This window comes from Andrena cerasifolii, chromosome 5 (genome assembly GCF_050908995.1).
Source record: "Andrena cerasifolii isolate SP2316 chromosome 5, iyAndCera1_principal, whole genome shotgun sequence".
Taxonomy (NCBI): Eukaryota; Metazoa; Arthropoda; class Insecta; order Hymenoptera; family Andrenidae; genus Andrena; species Andrena cerasifolii.
The window spans coordinates 9,378,008-9,401,195 of NC_135122.1; the positions used below are offsets into that span (position 1 = coordinate 9,378,008).

At 42.0% G+C, this 23,188-nt stretch overlaps 1 protein-coding gene across 8 annotated transcripts in view; it reads right to left on the reverse strand.

Annotated features, from left to right (window-relative positions):
- The window catches only part of Fife (regulating synaptic membrane exocytosis protein fife), a 125,871-nt gene that overhangs the window by 20,553 nt on the left and 82,130 nt on the right, over nt 1-23,188 (reverse strand). For all 8 annotated transcript variants that reach the window (XR_013085382.1, XR_013085383.1, XM_076813165.1 and 5 more), the window contains 6 exons: nt 16,911-17,035; nt 15,135-15,247; nt 14,967-15,037; nt 13,553-13,611; nt 1,258-1,436; nt 621-836 (listed from right to left, as the gene is read on the reverse strand). Coding sequence is in view for 6 of the 8 variants with exons in the window: in XM_076813165.1 (XP_076669280.1) it covers nt 621-836; nt 1,258-1,436; nt 13,553-13,611; nt 14,967-15,037; nt 15,135-15,247; nt 16,911-17,035 (763 nt within the window). In the remaining 2 variants the exon portion in view is untranslated. The remainder of the gene's footprint in view (nt 1-620; nt 837-1,257; nt 1,437-13,552; nt 13,612-14,966; nt 15,038-15,134; nt 15,248-16,910; nt 17,036-23,188) is intronic.

A 23,188-nucleotide genomic window follows, 5' to 3' on the forward strand; every position in this document is an offset into this window, starting at 1 on the left:
GAAAACGACCGATGCCAGCGCCACGTATCTCCCGGCGAAGCTGGTTGACTGTGGCGTCACTTGGCTTGGCGCTGACGTCGGTTCGTTTCCCATCATGGCGGTTTACGCACACATACATATACCGCCGCGGCCGTAGATGTTACCCCGCCACTACGCTAGGCTATGGTAAAATTAATTAATATAATTAAATTTTGAGCATGTTTTTCTATTTATTTTTGTGTATAGTCTCTTAAGCCATTGTACTAAAGGTAGGTAATAAAACTTTTATTCGAAAACTGTAAATTACACCCGAAAAATATTCTTAAAAATGGCTTATTTTTCCGGCCGTCACAGCGGTGTTCCCTCTTAACAAAAAAAAAAAATGGATACTGAAACCTAAGTCGCAGCCAAAGAAATTTTGCTCCATAACTGTATCATAGTTATTAATAATTGCTAAAGTTTAGGGGGGGGGTGCTATTTTTGTTCTGTTTGATGAAATAATCTATTTTCCAACATGAAATCGATTACGATCAATGAAATTATTTATTTAATTGAAACTTAGTTGCGAATAGTAGCGAAAGATAAAGCGAAAGGGCGTGAATAATCAATAACAGTTTCGTTTGTATAATGGGAATACGTACCAAACCGCCCTGTCGTTTTCGAGTGCTCGCTGCAGATCCACGGTGCACTCGCCGAGAAAAACGATATCACCATCGGGGCAGAAATCCCAGAGAGTCACTTCTATCGCGCGCCTCATTAAGCTCTCCCCCTCGACCCCGGGAAAAACTAACGTCGCGTTCCAAATTGGCTTCTGACTTGGCTCGGCGACCACGGTTTTCAAAGTGATTTGATCAGTGCTGAAATAACAATCACGTCGAAATATGTTACAAAAAGAAATGCACGTTTCTATTCAATATCCGCATAATCTAACAGAAGCACATATTGCTTCGTACATCTCAGATCCTCCCATTTCTTTCACTCCAACTCCTCACTACCATATAATACCTAAAGCAATCACTACTTCCACAAGCTTGCAAATTAGTAAGAAGTATTTTATTTTAGCAAAGTTCCAATTAGAATTTGGCTCACTCCATGGCAATTAAACTCTAGATTTCGCCCGAACCCGAACGAGTGCAGGTGCCTTGAAACAATTTGCAAAAATCGAAGCTATGTGCAACGTTTCCAAAAAAGGCAGCAACTACTTAATCATACAAACTGTACTCATACATAAAGTTATATAAAAAAGTTATTAAAGTTTATCTTAAACCAAAGCCTTACCAAACCGGAACAAGGACCAGTTTAGCATACGCTTCTGGCAGCATTCCGTAGCCCGTGTCTTTCCTAACGCACAAATCGTCAGCCATGAAAACGGACACGATTAGCTCCTTGCGATCCGCCTCGTACGAGACTTGAATCTGCACACGGCCCGAAACTTGCTTCTCTTTCGCGATTTGTTCCTAAAATAGAGAAAACGGAACTTGAGATCAGCCGTGTCTGAGGCCAGTCGTCATCGGGGGTAATGTCGAGTCTACGAATGAACAGAGACGCGATCTTTGGTGTCACAGGAATCGAACACGCGGTAAATTCGATTCGCTTGATAGAGGCATGGAAAACTTGCGAGAATAAAGGCTCCGAAGTGAGGAAAGCTTGGCAACAGATCGGGCGTCTGTGTTGCACACGTGGCTCCTAGGTGGAAATTAAAGGGTAAGACGCATTCACGCATGCAAAAGCGACTTGTGAGGGAATCTTCGTTGCTCAGGCAAAATAAGAGCGAGCAATCTATGTGTGTCGGGGTTCTGGTGTGTCTTAGTCCTGTGAAGAGTAATTCTACGCGACAGCCGCATTTCCGGTCGATAGCTGCAACTACGGGAGCATGGTAGCGAGCATCAGTGATGAACAACGTCGTGTTCGACGGCATTCACGAGCATCTGTGACGTTTTCTTGAGTTTGGCCGGGCAAATTGTAATGGAACCTCGAAGTATCTCCTTTCAATAAGGGAAAGTATTGCCAGGCTTCCTGAAGGGATAAATGGCGATCTAGATTGAGAATTTCAAATGAAATTGCTGGCAGACTTGTACACACGTGACTCAGAATTTTGTAAATCTGGCAAGGGATAGGCAACTCGATAGGCAAACAAATTAAAAGGACAGTGGTAGAAATTGGTCAATTTTGGACCTGGCAAACGAATCTATGCCGACATCACTAACACATTTAGAAGAAATTCTTCGTAACGGAGCTAGGGAGACATAATTGTGCAGAAACTTAAACGAACACTATTTACTTTTAACATACGTTCACACTTTGTAGAGGCACCAGTACTCTCTAAATAACTACGAACGCGTATTCTATCGACGCATCTATTCTGCCCCTTTACGTTACTTTACTTCAAATCTCTGTCATCACTGGCACATAGCTTGAAATGGCAGTGCTATGCTATTTACTACGCCCATCAGCAGATGAAACGTGCAACGCAATTTCCGTCGAAGGGACCGTTGTGCATCACTGATGCGTGTACGATACAGCCAAGAAAAAGGTTCGTTTCCGTATCTCTTTCGTTGCAGCGCCCAGCATTCCCTCGCATCTCCCCAGTCCTCTTGATCCATTCGCCCTTCGCGAACTTCTTAGCACACCTTTGCCCTAATCATATTCTCCGTCAGCCTCTACATCCCCCCCCCCTCCCCGACGAAAAGAGCGCGAACAAACGTTGCGTTCGTTCGCCTTTTCTTTCCCTGCACGTCCCGTTTTCCCGGACTGTACGTCATCGTGCTCTACATCGTCGACCCATTAACGCCCAGCGCCCTTTCGAAACGACCTTTCCAACAAGCACTCGAGCACTTCAATCCATGCACCTGCTTCTACTCCATCGACTCCAGAATTCACTTTAGAAATCACGTAGGATTCAATCGTAGGTTCCAAATGCCTCGTTTGAGATTCTCGTTAAAAGGTCACCAGAAAAGCGATTCGTCTCTACAAAAATTCTGGGCGTCAGCGGGCTAACGAGAGATCAAGGATCTACGCAAGCGAGGTGTGCGTGCCGTCGCGGCGCTTTTTCGGCCTTAAAGTTTCCTTAAATGTTTAGAACTCGAGATAGTCGGGGAGACGCGACGAACGAAGCGGAAGAATCATCGACAATCCGACGGAGAGCGGCTCCGTGGGAAATTTTGCTCGCTCGGAAAATTTGCCCTCTCGCCTCGTTTGCGCTCGGCCACGGTCTGCTCGAGCGGTCGACGCGGATCAGTTCCGTGCCTCTTCCGGTTCGCTTCCAACAGCGACGCTCGAGAATCTCGCTAATGGCGACGAATAAGTTGACGAGCGCGTGTTCACGCCCGTTCACGCTTCACTTGGCGAGCACCTTTAAAGCCGAAGCAGAGTCGCGAGAAAAGCGTGGCGTTCGTGTTGTGTGTGCAACGATGTCAGGCTACGATCACTTGTGCGTACGCTTCCCCCTGGTATCATCTTTGAACTTGGTACTATCGATGCGATCACTCCAGGTCGTGATAATATCCTTTTTAATTTAATTATAATTGTAAACTGCACTTAAATCAATTGCAACTCGAGTCTCATTTCATTTGATTCGTTTAGGTGGGTGTTTCCCGGCTAAACTCGCAATACCAACGTTTTCACTATTGTCACTCGACCATGCAATCGTTGGTGGTTCGTTTAATAGTGGTTGTCAGCGATAAATTTTAATTAGTTTGCTTGTAAACGTTGGCTGGTCTTAATTGTCAGCGATGAATTTTAATTAGTTTGCTTGTAAACGTTGGCTGGTCTTAATTCAATGGGGCTCGTTGAATATAGTCCATGATCGAATGAATTGTTTAATTTATTCATTTTGTTGGTTAATGGTACCAGTAATTCGGTCTTGTCAATGGAGTATTTAATTATGCGTGATGAACCCGTTTGATTTTCGGCGTAACCATTTTATTCGTTTAATTGTTATGTTTATAGTAAAAGGTTACTGTTTGTTACAACCTATCTGTTCGTTCCGTTAGGTATAATACGCAAGCACCGGGCTTGGAAACTTTGGGTTTTCAAAGTGACGCGACTAAGCTCGTTCATTGATTTATTATAACGCGAAAAACAATTATATATTATATTCTCCGTATCAAAATTAAGGTGGTTTTTATTCACGTCCATAACACGTAACAAATTCCTGAATATAAAGATAATTTGTATAATTTCTTTTTATTGTTCCTACTTGTGAATGCATTCTAAACATTATTGTAAAGGAAGTGCAGCATATTTGGAATAATGTTGGTAATTTGGGATACCGAAGTATCTAATAAACCACTAAAACTGTCTAATTTGTAATGCCGTAGATAATAGGGGCTATTGGCCTGTTAACTAATGACATTTGTGGCTGAACCGCTATTTTGACATTTTCGACTTGATCTGCAGAATAAGAAAACGTCAATCTGCAAAATTTTTTCAGCAAGTATTCAATCGTTCCAATCGTGGTTAAAATATGTCACAACTTTAGAGTTAAACACTTAATTTACTCATTTGCATGTATCTTCTATTGTTCCACGTCGGTTTTGCGATAATTTCGAGAATGCAACGTGTGACATGAAATTGTACGTTTCAATGCCATATTGCTAATTCGGAATACCAACGGTGAAGGTAATTTGGAATATTCCAAAGCTTAGCGATGCTTTTGTTCCGCCCATAATGGCTACCGCCGCGTCGTTTTGGATCAGCTCTGTCCATTTATATTTACCTAAAATTGTCCCTATACTGTGATTTTTGAGCCTAATTAGATCGTAAGAGTCTGTAGTTCCTTTTTTTTTTTAAGTTAATAAAGTGAAGGCTACTCGAGCTGAAACATTATCTACGATCGAAACTGGTGACATTACGTGCAGTCGCATTTGCAAGAAGAAATTCTCAATACTTCGAAAGCAAGCGGTGTAAAAAAAAGTGCAAAAAATCGCATTCCTTTCCCAGTCGAATCCAATTGTCTCGATCGCGTTTCACTCTGTATTGCCAGCTGACAAATTTCCGGGGGAAGCGTAAACCAAACGCCCGCAGTTTCGTGCTCGTTTGCCGTCCTCTGTACGCCAAGGACTAGCGAAATTTCCAAAAAAATCCCTTTAGTTACGTTTGGCGCGCGCACATAGTTCTAAAACGAGTTTGCTGTGCGTGTATCTGCGCTTGGAAATGAAGTAAAATCGGTACGTAGTTGAACAGACGTACAGACAGACAGAGAGATGAAAACAGAGCGAGAGACAGGCAGAGAGACAGAGAGACAGAGAGAGAGAGAGAGAGAGAAAGAGAGAGAGAGAGAGAGAGAGAGAGAGAGAAAGAACGACAGAAAGGAGTACAGAGCGAATGAAAGAGAAGATACGGAGCAGAAGAGAGAGAAAGAAGAAGTGAACCCTTCGTTTCATACTTCATCGTAGGCAGAGCAAGAAACTAACAGATTCCACTGGTTTCGTCCAATTTCGATTCAATATAATATCTACACATCTACCTCGACGAAGACTACATACTCCGCTTGCATGAACATCAAGTCACAGACAGATTAGAACGTACTTCGGCAGCCGAAGGTGAGAGCTTGCGCGTTCAGCTACCCGGCAACAAAGTCAGATACCAATCACACCGAGCTAATCCTCCCCCCCCCCTCACCCTACCCCTCAGTTCTTCCCTCGCGACATCGCCACCGCGATCGGTTCGGTGCTGAGGCACTCGCTCTCGCCTCGGATCTTCTATCGACAGCTACTGTCAAGTACACGTGCATGCCTTTGTCATTCATTACGCTCTAAGCCCATGAAACGAAGGAGCGGAGCAGCGGAGAGAACGTAACAGACCAGGCTCGAGGAATGGGGGACGTTCGCGGGACAAGCTGATGAGCTGATCGCTGCCAAGACGACGAATTAGCCATACGTGAACGATATCGAAAACAGACACAATGGGAAAGAAGAGAACAGAAGAGGGGGCTGGGCTGGGCTGATGGCGGGTGGGCTAGGTTTTTTTTTTTTTGGAGAGACGCAGGGGTCGAGCCGCAAAAGAAAAATGAATGCTAATATACAACTAGAGTCGTGCCAGTTGGGAGAGAGTAGCATGGAGGGCCAATATGCTAAGTTTGCTCAACAATGGACAACTTACATTTCCTTCTCATTTTCTCTTTCGTCAGCGGGTTTCTATTTCTCTTTTTGTTTCGCTTTTCGTGGCCGGGCAATGTCATTTAGGAGGCTGCGGCAGGGTGGGGGGTGGGGTCGGGGGGGGGGGGTGGGGTAAGGGGGAAGCGACGAAGGGATCGGCAAAGAGAACAACTGATGGGCGTACATGTGCGAGGTCCACGGGGGTTTACAGAGAGCGGCGTACAACGTGGATGGATGTCGATGGCGACACACCGACCGGGCGGAAGTACATGACGTGGACGCGGGGCGAAGTCGAGTAGATACAGAGATGTAACGTCACGTGCAGCTTCACAGAGCCGTACAGGATAGTAAGAGCGTAGAGAGAGAGAAGTGTGACGGAAGAGACAGGGAGGAAGTCGACAGGTTGGAGAGAGAACATCCAAGTGAAAATAGTAAGGGGTGGCAGCGAAGAAAGGCACACACATGGTACACCAGCGCGGTCCTGCAATTAATCGCCCGCCCACAGGTTTACACATACACGCATGCAGTTACGGGGACGCGTCCTTGTGTACGTATGTGTGTGTATGCTCTTCTTCCGGCGTGATCCGTTCACGTACACGTACGCACGCATGTGTCGTATATACATGACGAAGGAGACACAACGCGAAGATCGAGTGCCGTAGCCTCCATGCGTGAACGCAGCTCGAGCTCCCGCGCCAAGAATCCCTTCTGCACCATTCGTTTCTCCTTCTGAGTTTATTTCGTTCTCTATTCTGGTTACATCCGATTACACAGATTCGAGGGCGACACGCGGCTGATTATAAGCTTTCCTGGGGTGGGGTGGGGTGGTGGGGGTTGGAAAGGGTCGGGCGTGTTACGTCCCGCGTGTTTCCCGTCCGTTTCGTTCGAACGGGCAGGTCCGACTACCAGCTAAGATAGGGGCACGTGGGGTAATGGGTCGTGTGTGTGCGCGCGCGCGGTTACAGACCGAGGGCGAGAGGCCGAAAGCGAGAAGTCCGACACGGGAGCTTGGTCGACGTCGGCCGATAGAAACGGAATCTCGTACGGTGGGAACGAAGCGGAGTAAAGGAGAAGAACGGCGAACAACGCAACTCGCCCCCAACTGACACTCTCGTTTCCCGTTTCTCCTGCTACATATCAGATATAAACACTGCCAAAGGGGTGCTTCCTTTGCCGGTGCTTCGATCAACCACGATTCCCATCCAGCGGAGGGGCAAACGGAAAGCGCGCGAACGTTCCTTCTCTCTCGCGGAACATGGGTTCTCAAGGGATGTGTTCTTGGTTGTGTCTCGCCCTGTGTTCCACGCGGCAGGCCGCGTATACTCGAGGCGCCTCCTGGCTCCCGACCGATTCCTCGTCGTCCAGACTCACGGTCCCCGAGTCTACGCGCGCGAGGCGCGCCGGGTGGCGCGAGATCCGCGGCTAAGACTACTTTACCGCGATCCTCGGGTTCTCTACTTCTAAGTTACATATATAACCGGTGACCAGACGCACATAATTCTTAGCGCTTACTTAAGTCGATTGTCGTGCGCTCCTTTCGAATGAAGTAAACTCATCGTGTGTTACGAAAGAAACGGGCTTGCTGGATTGAGGGAAGCTCGATCGCGCTGAAAGCATCTGCGCGGGGTCTTTCGATTGAATAGACGCCCTATTAGGGAAAGATGGCGAGGACGTCGAGTGATGTAATGGTGCACGGAATCACAACGAATTTGAGACACTCACGTTGGATTATCGTGTCAAAGGAGAGTAATTGCAGATTGTAGATGACTCGGACCTTTCATGTCTTCTGAAGTAACTGTCAATTAATGCGACAATTTGGTAAATTCTTTAAGGTAAAACGTAAGTTAGTGCTTCCCAACCATTCTTGAGTCGGGATCCCCTTTTATAATATTCAAATAACCTGCGATTCCCTGCATATAAGGTAAGGTAAATTTAATAAGTTAAAGGAAACACATAAAAATTTAGAAAATCATTAAAACCGACTTCAAAAAAATAAAAATGCACTAAAAAGTAAAAAATAATTTTTTCCCTTACTTAATCAGCTAAAAATAGGTGTTCTAGAATATATATCAAACTTTATAATAATAAACAAAAACGAAATCCGTGGTGACCCACCGGTTGGGAATCACTGACGTAAGTGAAATGATCAATGAGTATTCAAGGAATTCAAGTTCAAAAAGTATTCAGCATCTCGAACAAGATTTCAATCTTCGCATAAGATAAACATTTCTGTAATTACTGTAATTTACAAATTTGGAATTACTGTGTGAATAATGTGTGCAAAGAGGTATTATAAATGCAATTTTTTTCATTCCTCTCTCACCAAGCTGTAAGCTCCAGAATTCTCTGACCTCTGACTGTTCAAAAGATGCGAGTTTCGTTTATCCGCGTTAGTTATTTAATTTTCTAAAGTAGTACAATGGGTTTAGAGCTTTCCGCCTTACCACAGTATATTTCCATAAGTGCTATAAAATTTTCATATTGTGTAAGATTATTTTCGTTTTTCTTTTTTTGTCGCTTAGAGGAAATACAAATTTACCAAACATTGAATTATAAAATACTTTTGCCACGCCAGAGTAATGCCACCGTAAATATAAAATGCGCGGAGAGTGAATATGAAATTTTCTGCCACTGAGCGTGACTGATATTAATTGACGTCAGAGAGTGAATGTACCTTTTGGACGAGCGGCTCCAATTTCATAAGAATGGGAATGGAACAGTGGGCGTTATAATTGACGTTAGCCAGCCGAAAGACGCATTCACGCGTTGATCCTAAAATGAACTGCATTGATACGTCGATATTCTGCACTTTTCAAAAACAGAATGCACATGGTACGCACTGCTGTGTTCGACCATAAATTTTGCACGGGCAAACTATGCTGTGATAAAAAAAAGAGTTCAATGTAGTTACCAATATAAAATTCAGAAAAGCAGGCGAAAAATTTTCAATCAACGTACATCTGAACATCAACCCCCATCAACCCTTGTGAAATTGTAGATTTCCTCAGGAGTATTCTATGCTCGTAAATTTTTTATCCTTTTCTTCAAAAGAGTGAGCATAAAATAAGAACGTAGGTTTTAACGCGTGATCATGAATTTGGAAGAAAGTGAAAATTGCGCAGGCGAGAACTATAAGAAATTTTATTTTACGAGCACCTTTAGAAGTTGGCGATGGAGTAGGTATCATTCTACAGGTCTCATCGTTCGTAAAAGCGTATAAATATTTGATTCTACCGCATATCTCTGAGCTGCAAGTTTCTGTTTAAGAAGTTCTGACGTAAATTGCAAGGGTTAAGGAACATGAATATGAAAAGACGTCTCTAAGTGAAAACTTATCCTTTATGGTAAGGGCAGGCTTACGTTTTACTTCAAAGTGTTACCCAGAAGCGACATTTCGTTTTAAATTCAATGCAACTTGATCTTTGTGAATTATATAAAGAAGTTAATGGTGGTAATATCAAGGTAGCTTATAACTGTTGTAGTCAAATTGCAGGCTAAATATATTTTTAAATAGTTTATGGAGAAATTGTGTGATCTCTGCTTGTTACTGATCTCGTTGTTACATTAATTAAAACAAAACATTTGACACTAGTTATCTACAATCTATACTTTATTTCGACGTTTAATAGTCTTACTTAAGTTCGAATATCTCTGGAGTAGTGCACACATTAGCATCAACAAATTAGGAATTCAAAAGTGCAATTCCTTGCAAATTTTAGCGATGAATGATATTAGAATATCTGTGAAGAGAAACGCCGAGACATAAAAATGTAGTTCAAATCGAATGGAAAGTGTTTTACTGTTATCAAATTATTTCTTGAAATCACTCACGAGCTTGTAACTTTAAATTATTACTTCATGCTTGGTATTCAATAATAATATCTGTAAGGAATTCCATATAAAGTATAACATAAAATTATCACATAAATCAATATCAAGCACCTTGCTTTCTTCCCAATAATAAAATTCAAATAGAAAACTAAGAATTTTAAAAAAAATGTAACAGTATCTTATTTCCCCTCAAAGTATTCGAATATAACGAACTCCATTAACATTCTCCAAACTAATCTATAAAGTGCAAATACTTAAATTTTGCGTCACGATTAGGAACAATGCTCCCATAAAACGCTCGGATTCCCAAGAATTCGTCGATCTATTAAATATTTCCACGAAGAACGCGGTGCTTCGAATTGATTTTTGCTTTTATTATCCACAATAATCGATTTGCAATACTCCCGGCGTTCCTTGGTGGATTATCATACCAGATGCTTTCCGCTCCATCGAAGACAAAGGAAGAATAGAGCCACCGCTGTGGTTTCATTATTCCACTGCGGCGCAATGCTGCATGAAAATAAAAGAAAACACAAAGAAAAAAGGGAAGAAAGTAAAAGACATCGGGGAAGATAAAACGCTACAGTTAATCGAAACATGAGATTGCTCCCCAAGAAGTTTCTCCTCGAAATACTCTAACAAAGTTCCGCCACGGCGACGTCTCCTTATATACGACATACACCTATTGTCAGCGACCCTGTATAATTAATTACGGATCCACCCAACAACAGACACGTGGTCACGATACACATGTAGCGGGCTCGACCGAAGAGCGTGTTGTAACTTTTGCGCAGAAAGTAGTAGTGAAGTCGATCACAAGCAAGCCGACACCTCGTCTGACGAGTGGTTTACATTTATGCGTGGGCGGCCCCCTAGCTAACAGCACCTAGAGTTGATACACAAGAAAGCGTTTCGTCGTCCGCGGTTTTTCATTAGTTCCTACGCCCAGGAGATCTCCTTGCTCCGTGACGCACGTCCTTTCGCTTACGTCGAAGCAACAACGCCGAACGGGGACACCGGCGCGAATTGATCCATCGATGGAGAGACTCGTTATCGCGATAGGTGTCACGGTTCCGTTTCACTCGTCTACGGCTACATGCTCCTAAATTCCATCGGGGAATACCGAAACGAGTTGTTCGTTCGCGTCGATTTTGCCTTTAGGGTCCCGGAAGATAGAACGGAGGAAGCTCGTTTGTATAATTCCGCTCGAAGCATGTGCACGTCGCGGACACACGTTCGTGTCTAACGAAAAAGGTTCCTTTCGCCCCGGGCAAAGTAGATTGTCGGTTTTGAGTCTGCTGCAAGTCGCGCGACACGGATTTCTGATAAAAAAGAGTCTTATCAGCTTAGGTTACAAATGTACAAATTGGATGGGTGCCTTGGTTGGACGAATTTCGGGTTTTTATCAATTTGGATGTTGCCCGAATTGGGTGTTAATTGTGTGAACTCCTTGAAAGGATATTTGGCTGGATTTCTTTTTGGAATTTGTTATTGTTACTCGGTGTGCTATGCGAGTTAGGTTTTCGTAAGAAACCTTTGGAAGATTTAGTGTATACAGAGTTAAAATCGAATCCATTCGGTGTGTATTTTAGAAAATCTGCAACGTAATTTCTTTAAATTAATTTGGAGAATTGGGATTGAAAGAATTTTGTACGAAATGTCATTCGTGGTAATCTAATATCTTGAAAAAGTTACGAGCTTAATAATGTACATAATATTGTAACGTGTAGCGTGTCATTTTGTACGTTATTTAATGTCGGTATAAAAGTACAATATCGCTCCATTATAGATTGCAGCAGACAATTATTTAATTATATACATTCACCTTTAAATACACGCATGGAAATGTCAATCTCACGTCTTTTACGTAGCAAACAGCGAATCAAGTTCGTCGAATGAGCTATGAAATTCAGAGCTTTGAATCTTTCAATATTTTTGCTTTTCATAATACATTACGTGCTGAAATCGTAACGTCATAGTATAATTTTTTCGTTTAATAAAAATTGTATAAAATTTCGTCTCTGTTACATCTACAATACAGTGCGTAATACAGTAAAATCTCGACAATGCGAATATCTTTTAACCGAATATTCGGTTAACTTAACGATTTTTACCTCAACATTCGAATATCCAAATAATGTTGCTGTGTTAAGTAGCAAAATGGTCATAATGCGTAGTAATAATTCCATCGAGAAACGGAGAAGGCACTGACATTTAAAAGAACTGTTTAAACACCAGAGCACCACGGCACTCCCATAGAAGGGGCGTTGTAAGAAGAAAAGAAAGCTGAATCTTATTCATTAACTAAATTTTCATAAACATTTAATGAATTTTACTGAATTTGCATTAGAAATATTTTTATCCGTTCGACTCGGCTACCCCCAAGATTAAATCTTGAGTGCCCCACTGCACCAGCAGAACGAAAAATACGAAAATGAAAGTAGCTATACTCTTAAAAATAGTAGCACTACACTTCTAGAGCGAATAGAGAGATTCTAGAAAGAAATAGTCATTTGAAATAAATGTGCGAATTAGCAACTCCGAAAAGTTGTACACTTAGAAATCTCCTAAGTAATTTTTTTAGTAATTTAAAAAAAAACAAAATATTTTTGCAGTTTTTGGTTTCTAAATGGAAAATTAATGAATAAATCAGCGCCCTTTGCGCTAAAACGTAATTATCTGATAAAATCAATTATCCGAATAACATGTCCGACATTCCGAATAATCGAGATTCCACTGTGTCTTCTCTAAACGATGTTGAAAGTGTAAATTGCCCACTAACTCATAGATCGTCCGCGACGTTTTTGATTTTAATACGAAATCTTCGATATTCGCCGTACAGTGACTCTTACACTCGAAGATCTGTACATACTTGCACATCCCGTATGAATGTCACGCTCTAACAGCCCCGAAGTAGAACGGCACAGTTTAGGGCATTGAAGCTCTCACGTAGCAGAGCCCGAAACGTGAAAGTTGGTCGGAACTTTTCTGGCGAGCCACCGAAAAGTGCGTTGAAATTCAACGACGCGAATTATCGATTTCCCCGCGGACACGGGTATCCAGGAATAAGCGTGCCATCCCCTGCGAACCAATGAAACTGAAACGCGGAACTCGACGGAACGTCGTTCGTGTCTCCTAAGTATCCTCCGTTCTTTCCTTGGACGAAATCGTTGAGAAAGCGTGATCGCGCTCACGCGTCACGTTTTTAAATGGCGAAGAGCGCACGTCTGCTATTTACATCGAAGGCGGTCTTTTACAGCATCTAACAGGTCGCTGCCGCTATTTCTTGCCCCTACACACCGATATAATGCGTTAGGTACGCGTAAGTAAGTGCAGCTTGTACCCGTGGTACTCGCAAACGAATATACGGATCGCGAGATATATATATATATATATGTATGTGATATATATACAAAGCGAAAGACCGAGAGAGGCGGTGAGAGATCACTTTCGGCTTCTATTTCGTTAAGTGTAGGGTGGTGCTGTTGCGCTTCTCTTTCCGCTACACTAATACAAACTCGGTCAGATCGAGGTTTATTCCTGGTGTGGTATGCGTATGCGTGTACATTGCGTGGAAATGAGAGAAAGATAGAAAAGAAAGAGAGACGGTCACGTGTAGGTGTCAATTTATGAACTCGTTATACCGGCGTCTTTGGCAGTTTCCTGCGCGTCGGTGAGGAGGGTGTTTTATCCGTTTCCGCTTCTGCAAAACATTTCAGATTCGTCGTGAGAACAGCAGCAAAGGGATACAGACTTCTGTATGAATTATTTTTGGCAGAGCGCTCGTAACTTCGGTATATGAACTTCACTCGTGGCACGAGAGGTGATTGCCGAGTTGAAAGGAAAGCCGTTGCATGTGGGCGCAGAGAACAGCTATTACCGAATTCTTGGTGAATTTATTCATTTGCTCCTGGCAACTTACTATGTGCCTAACTAATTAATAAATTGTAGGAATAGCTTTCGGAAAAAGAGGGCCTGAGGCAATGGGAATCGAACCCATGATCTTCGGATCCTCTTGTTCCGGGCTTGCTCTTAAGGTGCAAATCCCTGATGAGACAAAAATAACGCGTTTCACGCGAAACTTTAATCTTATGAGACAATTATTTCACTATTCTATTCCTTTCTAATTATTTTGTCATTGGTGTCATGAAATTAGACTCTCATCAGACAAGTTTCATGATATATAGGTGGGTGCGGGTACCCGAAATTACGGGGCTCGATTTGCGATTCGGGAGCCGATTTTTCTGCTTAACAATTCTTACATCTGACCACACTGCAAAATCACAACTAAAACTAAACACGTATAAATTTGCGAGTTTATGGGTGCCCGAAAACTTTTATGTTGCGATTTTGCAGTGTGGTCAGATGTAAGAATTGTTAGGCAAGAAAGTGGGCCCCCGAATCGCAAATCGGGCTGTTATTTCGGGTTCCCATACACCTCTAATGATACATTTCCATACAAAATTTAAAAAAAAATTAAAACCGACTTATCTGACAATAATTGTTTGCTAATGTGAGCACACCAGTAACGTAGTTGATATGACCACACCCGGCATTTATCATCCTGGATTTCAAGAGGGGGACTCATGAGCCGTTCTGAACGGAGCATTCCGTGGAAATTGTTTAACTTCTATAATTACTATTAAATAGTTCGTTTCTGTACCCACCAACGGTTCCTTCTCCGTCAACTAATTGCAAGTACAAGCGGGTGCCTCGCGCGGAGCTCGTACCACCGATTTGCGAGCGCCCTGTATCTCAGTGCGTGTCCTTTCTCTTTCTCCGTCGGTCGAAGAAAGAAAATCCAAAGTGGACGTATCGTAATCTAGCAAATCTACTGCTACAATGGCTACTACTGTCCAGCGCAAACAAAACTACTCGCGCCCCTCGTTTCCTGCGCACGAAACGCGCCTCGATAGCGAGGCCGGCGATCCAGCCGTTTCGTGCGAGTTATCGATTTTAAAGCCGACGATGCACTCTACCGACACTCAGCATCTAACGATCGATCTTTTTCACTGAGTGAACATGGCTCGTTGGAGCTTGGCTGCTCATCATACTCACCCATCAGCAGGCCCATATTCCCCGACGATTTCCCCGTGGCCGGTACCGTGCCCAGATCGTCTGGCAGGTCCCTGTATTTTGGGTTAGGCAAAAGTGTGTGGATGATACAATAACCGATTCGGAAGTTCGTTCGGCACTTTCCAGCGATCTAATATCTACTTTACTTACGCGTCAGCGGCCTGCTCGATCACCAGCTCGACAATCTCATCCCCTCGCTCGGTTATCTGAGCGACTTCCTCGAAGCTTCGATCTACTAGAGACACTCCAGCCCACTCTAACACCTGGGAACAAGACTCGAATTCAAGTTCCTCGTTTACCGGAGGAGTATTCGGTCAGTATTCGGTATACAGTAAGCAACCCGCCATCCCACAGAAACTCCCGGACATGAATAACGAAATTAACGGAACCACTGCTTTATTCTAATTTTAAGGATGATAGTATCGAGGATAGCGCTAAACTTTCTTTGTTTAAGCCGGGGAACTACCTGGAAGCGAAGCTAAGCTATGCTATGCTATGCTATGCTATGCTATGCTGTATCTGACGGTGCTGTAGACATAAGTTTGTATTGATGCAAATTTTTTAAAACTTAGCGAAGCGTAGCATAGCTTAGCTTTGCTTTGGATTGAGAATACAATAATGATTGCTAACGCTGGCTTTGACCTGAGAAATTTCACAGAAACCCAAGTAAATAAAATGAATATAATAGTTAAAGAGGGAAGAATATTATCATTCAAACTTCCCTACTCGAAACGGCAATTTCATATGCACCCAACGTAATATTTATAGAAGCTGCAGCTGTAGACTACCGAGTAAAGTTACTGTGTTTTATGGTTTAGAGAGTTGGATTCCTGCGTGTGTACTGTTTATTTGGTAAAGCTGTCGAAATCCATGATAATGAGCACGAAACAGATTAGCTGCGTTGTATGCAGGGTGTAATTGTTAGTCGTTCCTGGTGTTACTTTCGCCGTGTAAAATTAAAAGACCATATGTCAATGAATTCGTGCGATTTAGCGTGATATACCATTCCGGTTGACGTACACGATTGTAGCGCGTTTTCGTTTGCGCGCAGCTGTCGATAACTTAATTAAAATCACAGCTGGGGAGAATGGTTGTCGATACTCGCGCGCATTAACCGCATACAATAAACGCTACCCGCTAAATGGTGGACACACGTTGCCACGGCATCTTCGTCGTTTTAGTTGAAACTTCAACGATCATTAAATACTTCTGCGTAAAAGCGAAAAATGGCGAGGTAAACTCTGGCACGAAACTGGGATCTCCAAAACCCCCCTATTTCGAATCATCTCGAAAGAAATATTTTCTACGTATTGCATAATTCTATCTGCTTCAGTTTTTGCAAATCATGGAAGCTAAACAGTCTTTAGACAAACTTTTATTTATTCCTTTACATATTTATAGAATTTCAAACATGCTTGTAGAAAACTTGAGCTATTTTAACATTCAGAAATCACTTATTCTCAAAGCGTCACGAAAATTAGAAAGAACCTTTTCTAGGGGTAACGTTTCTCACAAAAAAATCATAGTCAAGGAAAATGTTTTTTCAACCGGGAAAATAGAGATTCTACGCGTGGGGCGAATAAAATATATATCTGTAGAATAAAGTCTTTCCATTCGAGGCTTTATTTTTGAGAAAATCTGTTTTGAAGATGACCGACGATTTTCTTACAGACGAAACCACGTATAAAACTATTTTCTTCCATAATTTCTACTTACTTCTTTTAAGTACAAACAGTACCTTTTCGGTTCTCCCCATACCTACCTACCGTCTATCACCTACGTCAAACATCTTTTATCTAAATTCATCAGGAATCGTTCGATAAAATGGTAAAAACAGCACTTGCCCTCTGGCATACGGTGCTTCTCTAATTTACCTATTTATGTTAACACGTCTGCGCAGCGAAAAAATGTACGAAGCTTTCTTACCTTGTCGCCGCGTTGCACGCCAGCTTTTGCTGCCGGTCCATCTGGCACGGTCCACATCACATATGCAAAAGTCCGCCCGTCGGACCCTGTTTTACCACCCACCACTCTTAGTCCGAAGCCAGCAGCTGTAAAAAGGGGTTGAATGTTTAATGCAGGAACCCGTGAAACATGCACGCCCCGGTTGCACTCTTAACGGTAAAGAATTTTTATCTAAATCTCCTGAAAGCTCAATCGAGGGTGAAACAATCAGGAGCGATTCTGCGCGGAAATTACTTGCAATGTCTATTTCATTCGGGAGCCAAACGAGGACGGGTAAAATTGGCCGAGGTAAACGGTACTTAAGTGTGCTTCGAATCGATAACGAGGTTCTTAATTAGCGAATTGTCGTGGACGGGATCTGAACTTTACATCGCCGTGCAGATGGCACCGATTAATCGCTCGTTTGCATGGAAGCAAATTAACGTCCGATAGTTGAGCGAAGTTAGAAACTTTGCTATTACAATGTGAAAATCGTATTTCACGGCCGCGGAATAATAAATAATAATGAAAAAAGTTGACCATGCCTGTGGGGGGGGGGGGAGGGGGAAAGGGTGCGCGGATGACCTTTATGTTTGTAAATTGGTATTCATCGCAGCTGGTAACCTCGGCGGGAGTTTAAAATTTTCAGCGTATCTGAAGCCTGCTCTTTTGTGCGAGATTGTAAATTAAACGAGCCACCGCGTTATAAACCATGCCCCGCTTGCTCGATAGCCTCGAACGTCAAGGAAACTTTATTACATGACGCCTACAAATAACATCCGTGCATGTGCGTTCATCCCTGTGGCGTTATCTCCTCTGTTTTCGCTGTAATTCGGGCTGAGGAACACCCTCTTGTTTCCTTTCAATGAAATGCGTGAGTTGAGCAACATTTGCGCGTGGTTTATTGAAAATTCATCGTAATATAAGAAATGGGTATAGAAGTTAGGTGGAATAACTGTGCACTTTTAGATCTGGGTTGGACTAACAATTTGTATTTTTTTTTTTTTATTTGCATTTTATAATATGTGCGACCACTAATAAAATTGAGCAGTAATCGAAGTGACAATCGCCGATTTTTATGCAACTTTGGTAGAGAGTAGTTCTTACACACATATTTGACACGTTTTTTTTATCGAAATTTATGAAATACGAGTGAAATATTTTTGTAAGAACTACTTTCTACCAAAGTCGCATCAAAATCGGCGATTGTCCCTTTGATATGTTCCCTTGTAAGCATTTCTAAAATTCATCCTAGGGAAATGGAATTCAGCCCCTCGCAAGCGCCATTTGCAATAATCTATTGGAAATTGTAGTAACTTGATAAGTCATTGATAATCATCTATGCCAAGAGATTACATGGTTATTTGAACGGGTAAACTTTCCTAACATACAGACAATTGCATCCTTTTTAAACATGCAAATCCATAATGCGTTTGATATGGTTTATGGTTTTGAAAATAAGAGAGATAATTGATCTCTTCCAGCTGCAAGTGTGAAAGATACATTTAAACAGGCATAAACCTAGGCGTTTGTATAACTGTATCCATATTTATACTGAAAAATAAACCTCTGCTTTTATCAGTGAATACTACAGTATTTAGGAGTACAATATGCTCGGTATTTATGAAAACAAACTGAATATCCATGTTTATTTATCTGCATTTTGAAACAGCTAAACAATATTATTGTTTTCACTATTCAGTGTTCTCTACCTTTGTCACACAAACAGAGATTTCAGAATGCAGTGCTGTTTTCTACATAATCAATTCTAAATGTTATAGGTACAATTTCAAACATTTTCAACCCTTTGCGATCGTACACCCAGAGTGCTTGGATATTGATTTTATCCCAGCGTATCCCACATCCGAAGTGTCTGGGCATTTCCTTCATATTGTCCGATATTTTTCAATTTCTTACTAATCTTCTTGGAAGAAAAGAAGAAAGATAGAAAAAAATATATGTACCATCATTTTTCATTTCTTTTCATTTTAACTTAACTTAGACTACCCTTGCTGCATTTTAAAAATGATCGAACGCCACTGAGGGTGAATAAAGTTTATAGTACAAAAAATCTACAAAGAATAAATTCGTGATTTCGCTAAAATACAAATAAATATTCCTCCTCAAATCTAGAACGCTAAAAATTGATCATATTATCTTCGCACCACAACTAAAGCCACGGAAATAATTAATATCGTCTCGTTCAGTGTCTTCTAATCTCGACCGACAGATAGTGCGTTGTCCTTCGGAACGCTGGGTTATAATCTCATTAAAAAACACCAATCATCGACAAGGTGAAACAAAATCCACACAACAATGAACGTTCCCCTTTGACGGCTGTTCGCCTCGTAGCGTAACGAAGTAAGCTTGCGATTAAAGCCGAGCTAATTTAATACACCGACTAGCACGGCGACTAAATTAACTCGGTTACATACGCACACACCGTGCAACAGGTTCCACGGATCTGGAACGATAGTTATCACGAGATTCGCGCTCACTCGAATGGAAGATCCAAAGCTAATCAGCGTCGTTAATCTTTGAACGTCTCGCGAAAATTCCAGTCCATATCACTCCTCGCCCCCTCCGTCACTCATCATCCCTCTCTTCATTTTATAATCCATCCGTTCCAGTCCTGTCTCTTCGCTCCGTCGCGCAGGAATAAGATCGATTCGCGCGGATACTCCGTTACAGCGAATAATTGAAAGTGACAGATGCGGATGAAACCTAAGCCGGAGTGTTGGAGCTGTTTTTAATCGTTATTCTGCGACAAGGGCATCTGAAACGCGATACACTTTGAAGAAAATTGAAACGCGATGTTTGTGCAACCAGGGGGGAGTTAAACTAGATGCCAAGGTTCTAGGTATAGTGTTCTAATATTTACATTAGTAATTAATAATTTAAATCCCACTAAGCAGAACCCACCGCAAGATTAACACCCTTCATCCCTATATAAATATTAACACTTTAACGTCGCCGAGTGTAATAATAGTAGGGAAAGCTTCAGAAATGGAAAAATTACTTCTCTACTGTTCTAAGAAAAATAACATAAATAGGTACAGTACCTAATAATTAAAGGTTAAGTGGTGCGAGGTTTTGAGAAATCGCCCTTTTAGTCGGTCAGGTCTCTTCCAGCGACCGCTTCTGCCTGGAAGATTTCGTACAGAGCGTACAAAGTAAACTCCGAGCTTGGTTTGCTCTCAAAGTGAACACTCGGTGACTCTCGGACAATAATTTCAGCCCTTTCCAGAAAATATCGACTCGAGGACCAATGTATAAATACACTTTATTGAACTTTCGACTTGACTTGGTGAAACGGTGCAACATGCATTCTTCGGCAAGCAAGCCTGGCGACGGGAAAAGATCAAGGGGGCTGGATAGTCCCGCAGAGAGGTTCGAGCAGAGTTTTGATGGGCACGCACGAGGATGCCAATCAAAAGCCGTCATTCAGCCTTAATTAACAAGCCAGGTACGTCGAGCCTACGATGAAGCACGAAGCTGCGGGCTTGTTCTGGTAATGACGTTGCAGCGTAATTATCTGATCGGCTGGCGGTTCGCCTAGCTTCTCCACGGGGTTTTCAATAAATAGCGGCTGGTCTATCTTGTTAGCGATTGTCTACTTGACGAGCCTCCATAGCCCGAAAATTTCCCTCCGCCTCCACAGCAAATCGAATATCCCGTCAGCCGTTCTTTGACACCGTCGAATTAATTCGCTGAACAGAGCCAGGTCCATTCGAACGTATTCAGGTTGGAAGTACGTGTAGAGCCCCTTCACGCGAGACCATTCAGCTCTAAACATACCCGGAGAGTGAACAGCAGTGGGAAGAAGTAGAGGCGACAGCGGTCTGAGGGAAATAGAAGATAAGCGGTGAACCTATCCTTCTTCTTATCATCCCTCTCACTCTGTACTATCTGTGTTATGTATGTATGTGGTGCGGGGGTAACTTCGCTCACATGCACTATACATACATAGCCTGTTGTAAGACAGAGATAGGTTCACCCGTTATTTTCCCTCTTTCTTGGACCGGCTGCTGTTACTCTGTTCACTCTACAGGTACGTTTAGAGCTCAATGCGCGAGACACTTTCCAGACTCGCTGATAGCATTTCATCAAAAAAACAATCGTCGTTCACTCGTTTAATTCATCACTTCGTTCTCGTTACGAAGCAACGTACAGAGTGTGAAGAGGACTGTTAAGAATGCAAGAGTTAAGAAACAGAAAAAGAGAAATTATGTGACAATATTTCTTGTGAAAAGGTTCTTTAGTCGAGTAGTTTAGTAAAACAATGGTAAATTTACTAAATTACTCGCCACTGGACTAAATTACTGGACGTGCCTGAACCAGTCTTAACAATAAGTAATCTACTTTTCATGAGAATCACTTTCTCTGTCAACTTACTTGTAGTAGACCAATAAATTAAGTCTTTACTGTAATTATGATTATATACCGAAGCAAAAATCGTTTTAATTATTTATCGTTAATCAATTTATGTATGAAATCATTAATCAATTTATGTATGAAATCATTAATCAAATTATGTATGAAATCATTAATCAATTTAATGAATTAATATCAAACGATTCTCTGCCACTCCTGTAAAAGTCATATTCCCCGAAGTCTGTTATTTTTATTCTGTATGCGACACAATTTTATTTCATTCGCCCAGAATTTACAGTTAAACGTTGCCGTATGCACCAGCTACAGTGCATGCACGAAAAACACGAAACGTTGACTGGTTCAATGCGGTTGATTATAGAACGAACGCGAGAACGCGCCTCTCGAATGGTCAACATCAATTAGCAGTGATTGCTCCGTTCAAATGCTTATGAAATTGACGTGGGCCATCCAAAAGGTGCATTTGCTCTCTGACGTCAATTGGCAATAGCTGCGATTGCTGGTGCCAAATTTCAGACTAGCTCTCTGCGTATTTGATATTTTTAGTTACGTTACTTTCACCCACAATCAGCGAAAGTGTCTCGTAATGTGTTATTCGATAAATGTGTTTTCGAAATGAAAAATGTGCACGATGTTTTTATATCGCTTGGGAAAAGAAATTGTGGCAAGGAAGGAAGCTTGAAACACGCGGATTGTACTATCTCAGAAATGTAAATGGTTAACGAGGATAAACAGGGCTTGCAACGTTCAAAAAGTTTCTGGACAGAAAATAGTGGAGTACAAAGCTCGCTTGAAGGAGAGTGAAGAACATTATGTAGAATATACCTTCGTACACTTTGTTGACGTAAGCTTTGAGCTGCCATTCACGCAGGTAGTTGATATTTTTGGATTACGGAACGTCCTGTGTCGCGCTTAAAGGTTTAAATCCCGTTTCAAAAGAAGAATTTCTTTTCGAAATCTCAAATTCTGTGGTAGTCCACCTAGTGCTTTGGTAAAAATCACTCGTAAGAATTCTTATTAAAAACTTTTCTAATACCTCGGATCTTCGAATTTTTATTAACGATTTTGAAAAGTGGTATAGAAGCGAGTGTCAAATGTTCCATCACTGTCGAATGTTTATTTCTGAGAACAATTATTTACCTTTAAAAATATAAAACAGGTGCATCTTTCCATAAGAAATGGCACGTGGAGCCACTGGAACGTTCTATCGTCGTAAGGGTTACAGAAAGAGATTCATATCTCTAATTTAAATATCATTTCTCATTAACCTTCTCTCATTTCCTTTTCCACTAATTACATATCTTACCAGTTCCTCCATACTTCGTCACTTTGAAATGCCGCTGTATTTCTCAATTTCTATCGAAATGAATATTAATACCAGCACCGCCGATGATTTAATGCATGCGATATTCTCAATCAAATTATCCACATGGGTTGGCGGGTTACAGTCATCAAAGCTTCGCGCGGCAACACGTGTGGGGTAATTTTAATTTAGATGCGTGCCATTACCCTATTCACGACTACTAGGCCGCCAAGCTCCATTTCCCGTTTTACAACTTCGCGTATATCCTATCTCCACGACCTCAAGTGCTAACCAATTCACAGCACGGATCTGGAGAAGGAAAAAGTGAGCAAGCCCAGCTGAAAGCGCAACCAGTAATTAAACGTCATTCGCACGACTACTACGGTCGAGCAATTGTTCCCATTGCTTTCGCTCTTTATCAACGTTTATGACACCATTTCGGCTCGCACGGTTCATCGGCTGCGTATTTGCGAGTAGCTGCATGAAATTTCCATTCGTTTCGAATACACACTCTGTACCCAAAGAAATTATTATATATATCCATTATGCGAGTAACAGCAGAACA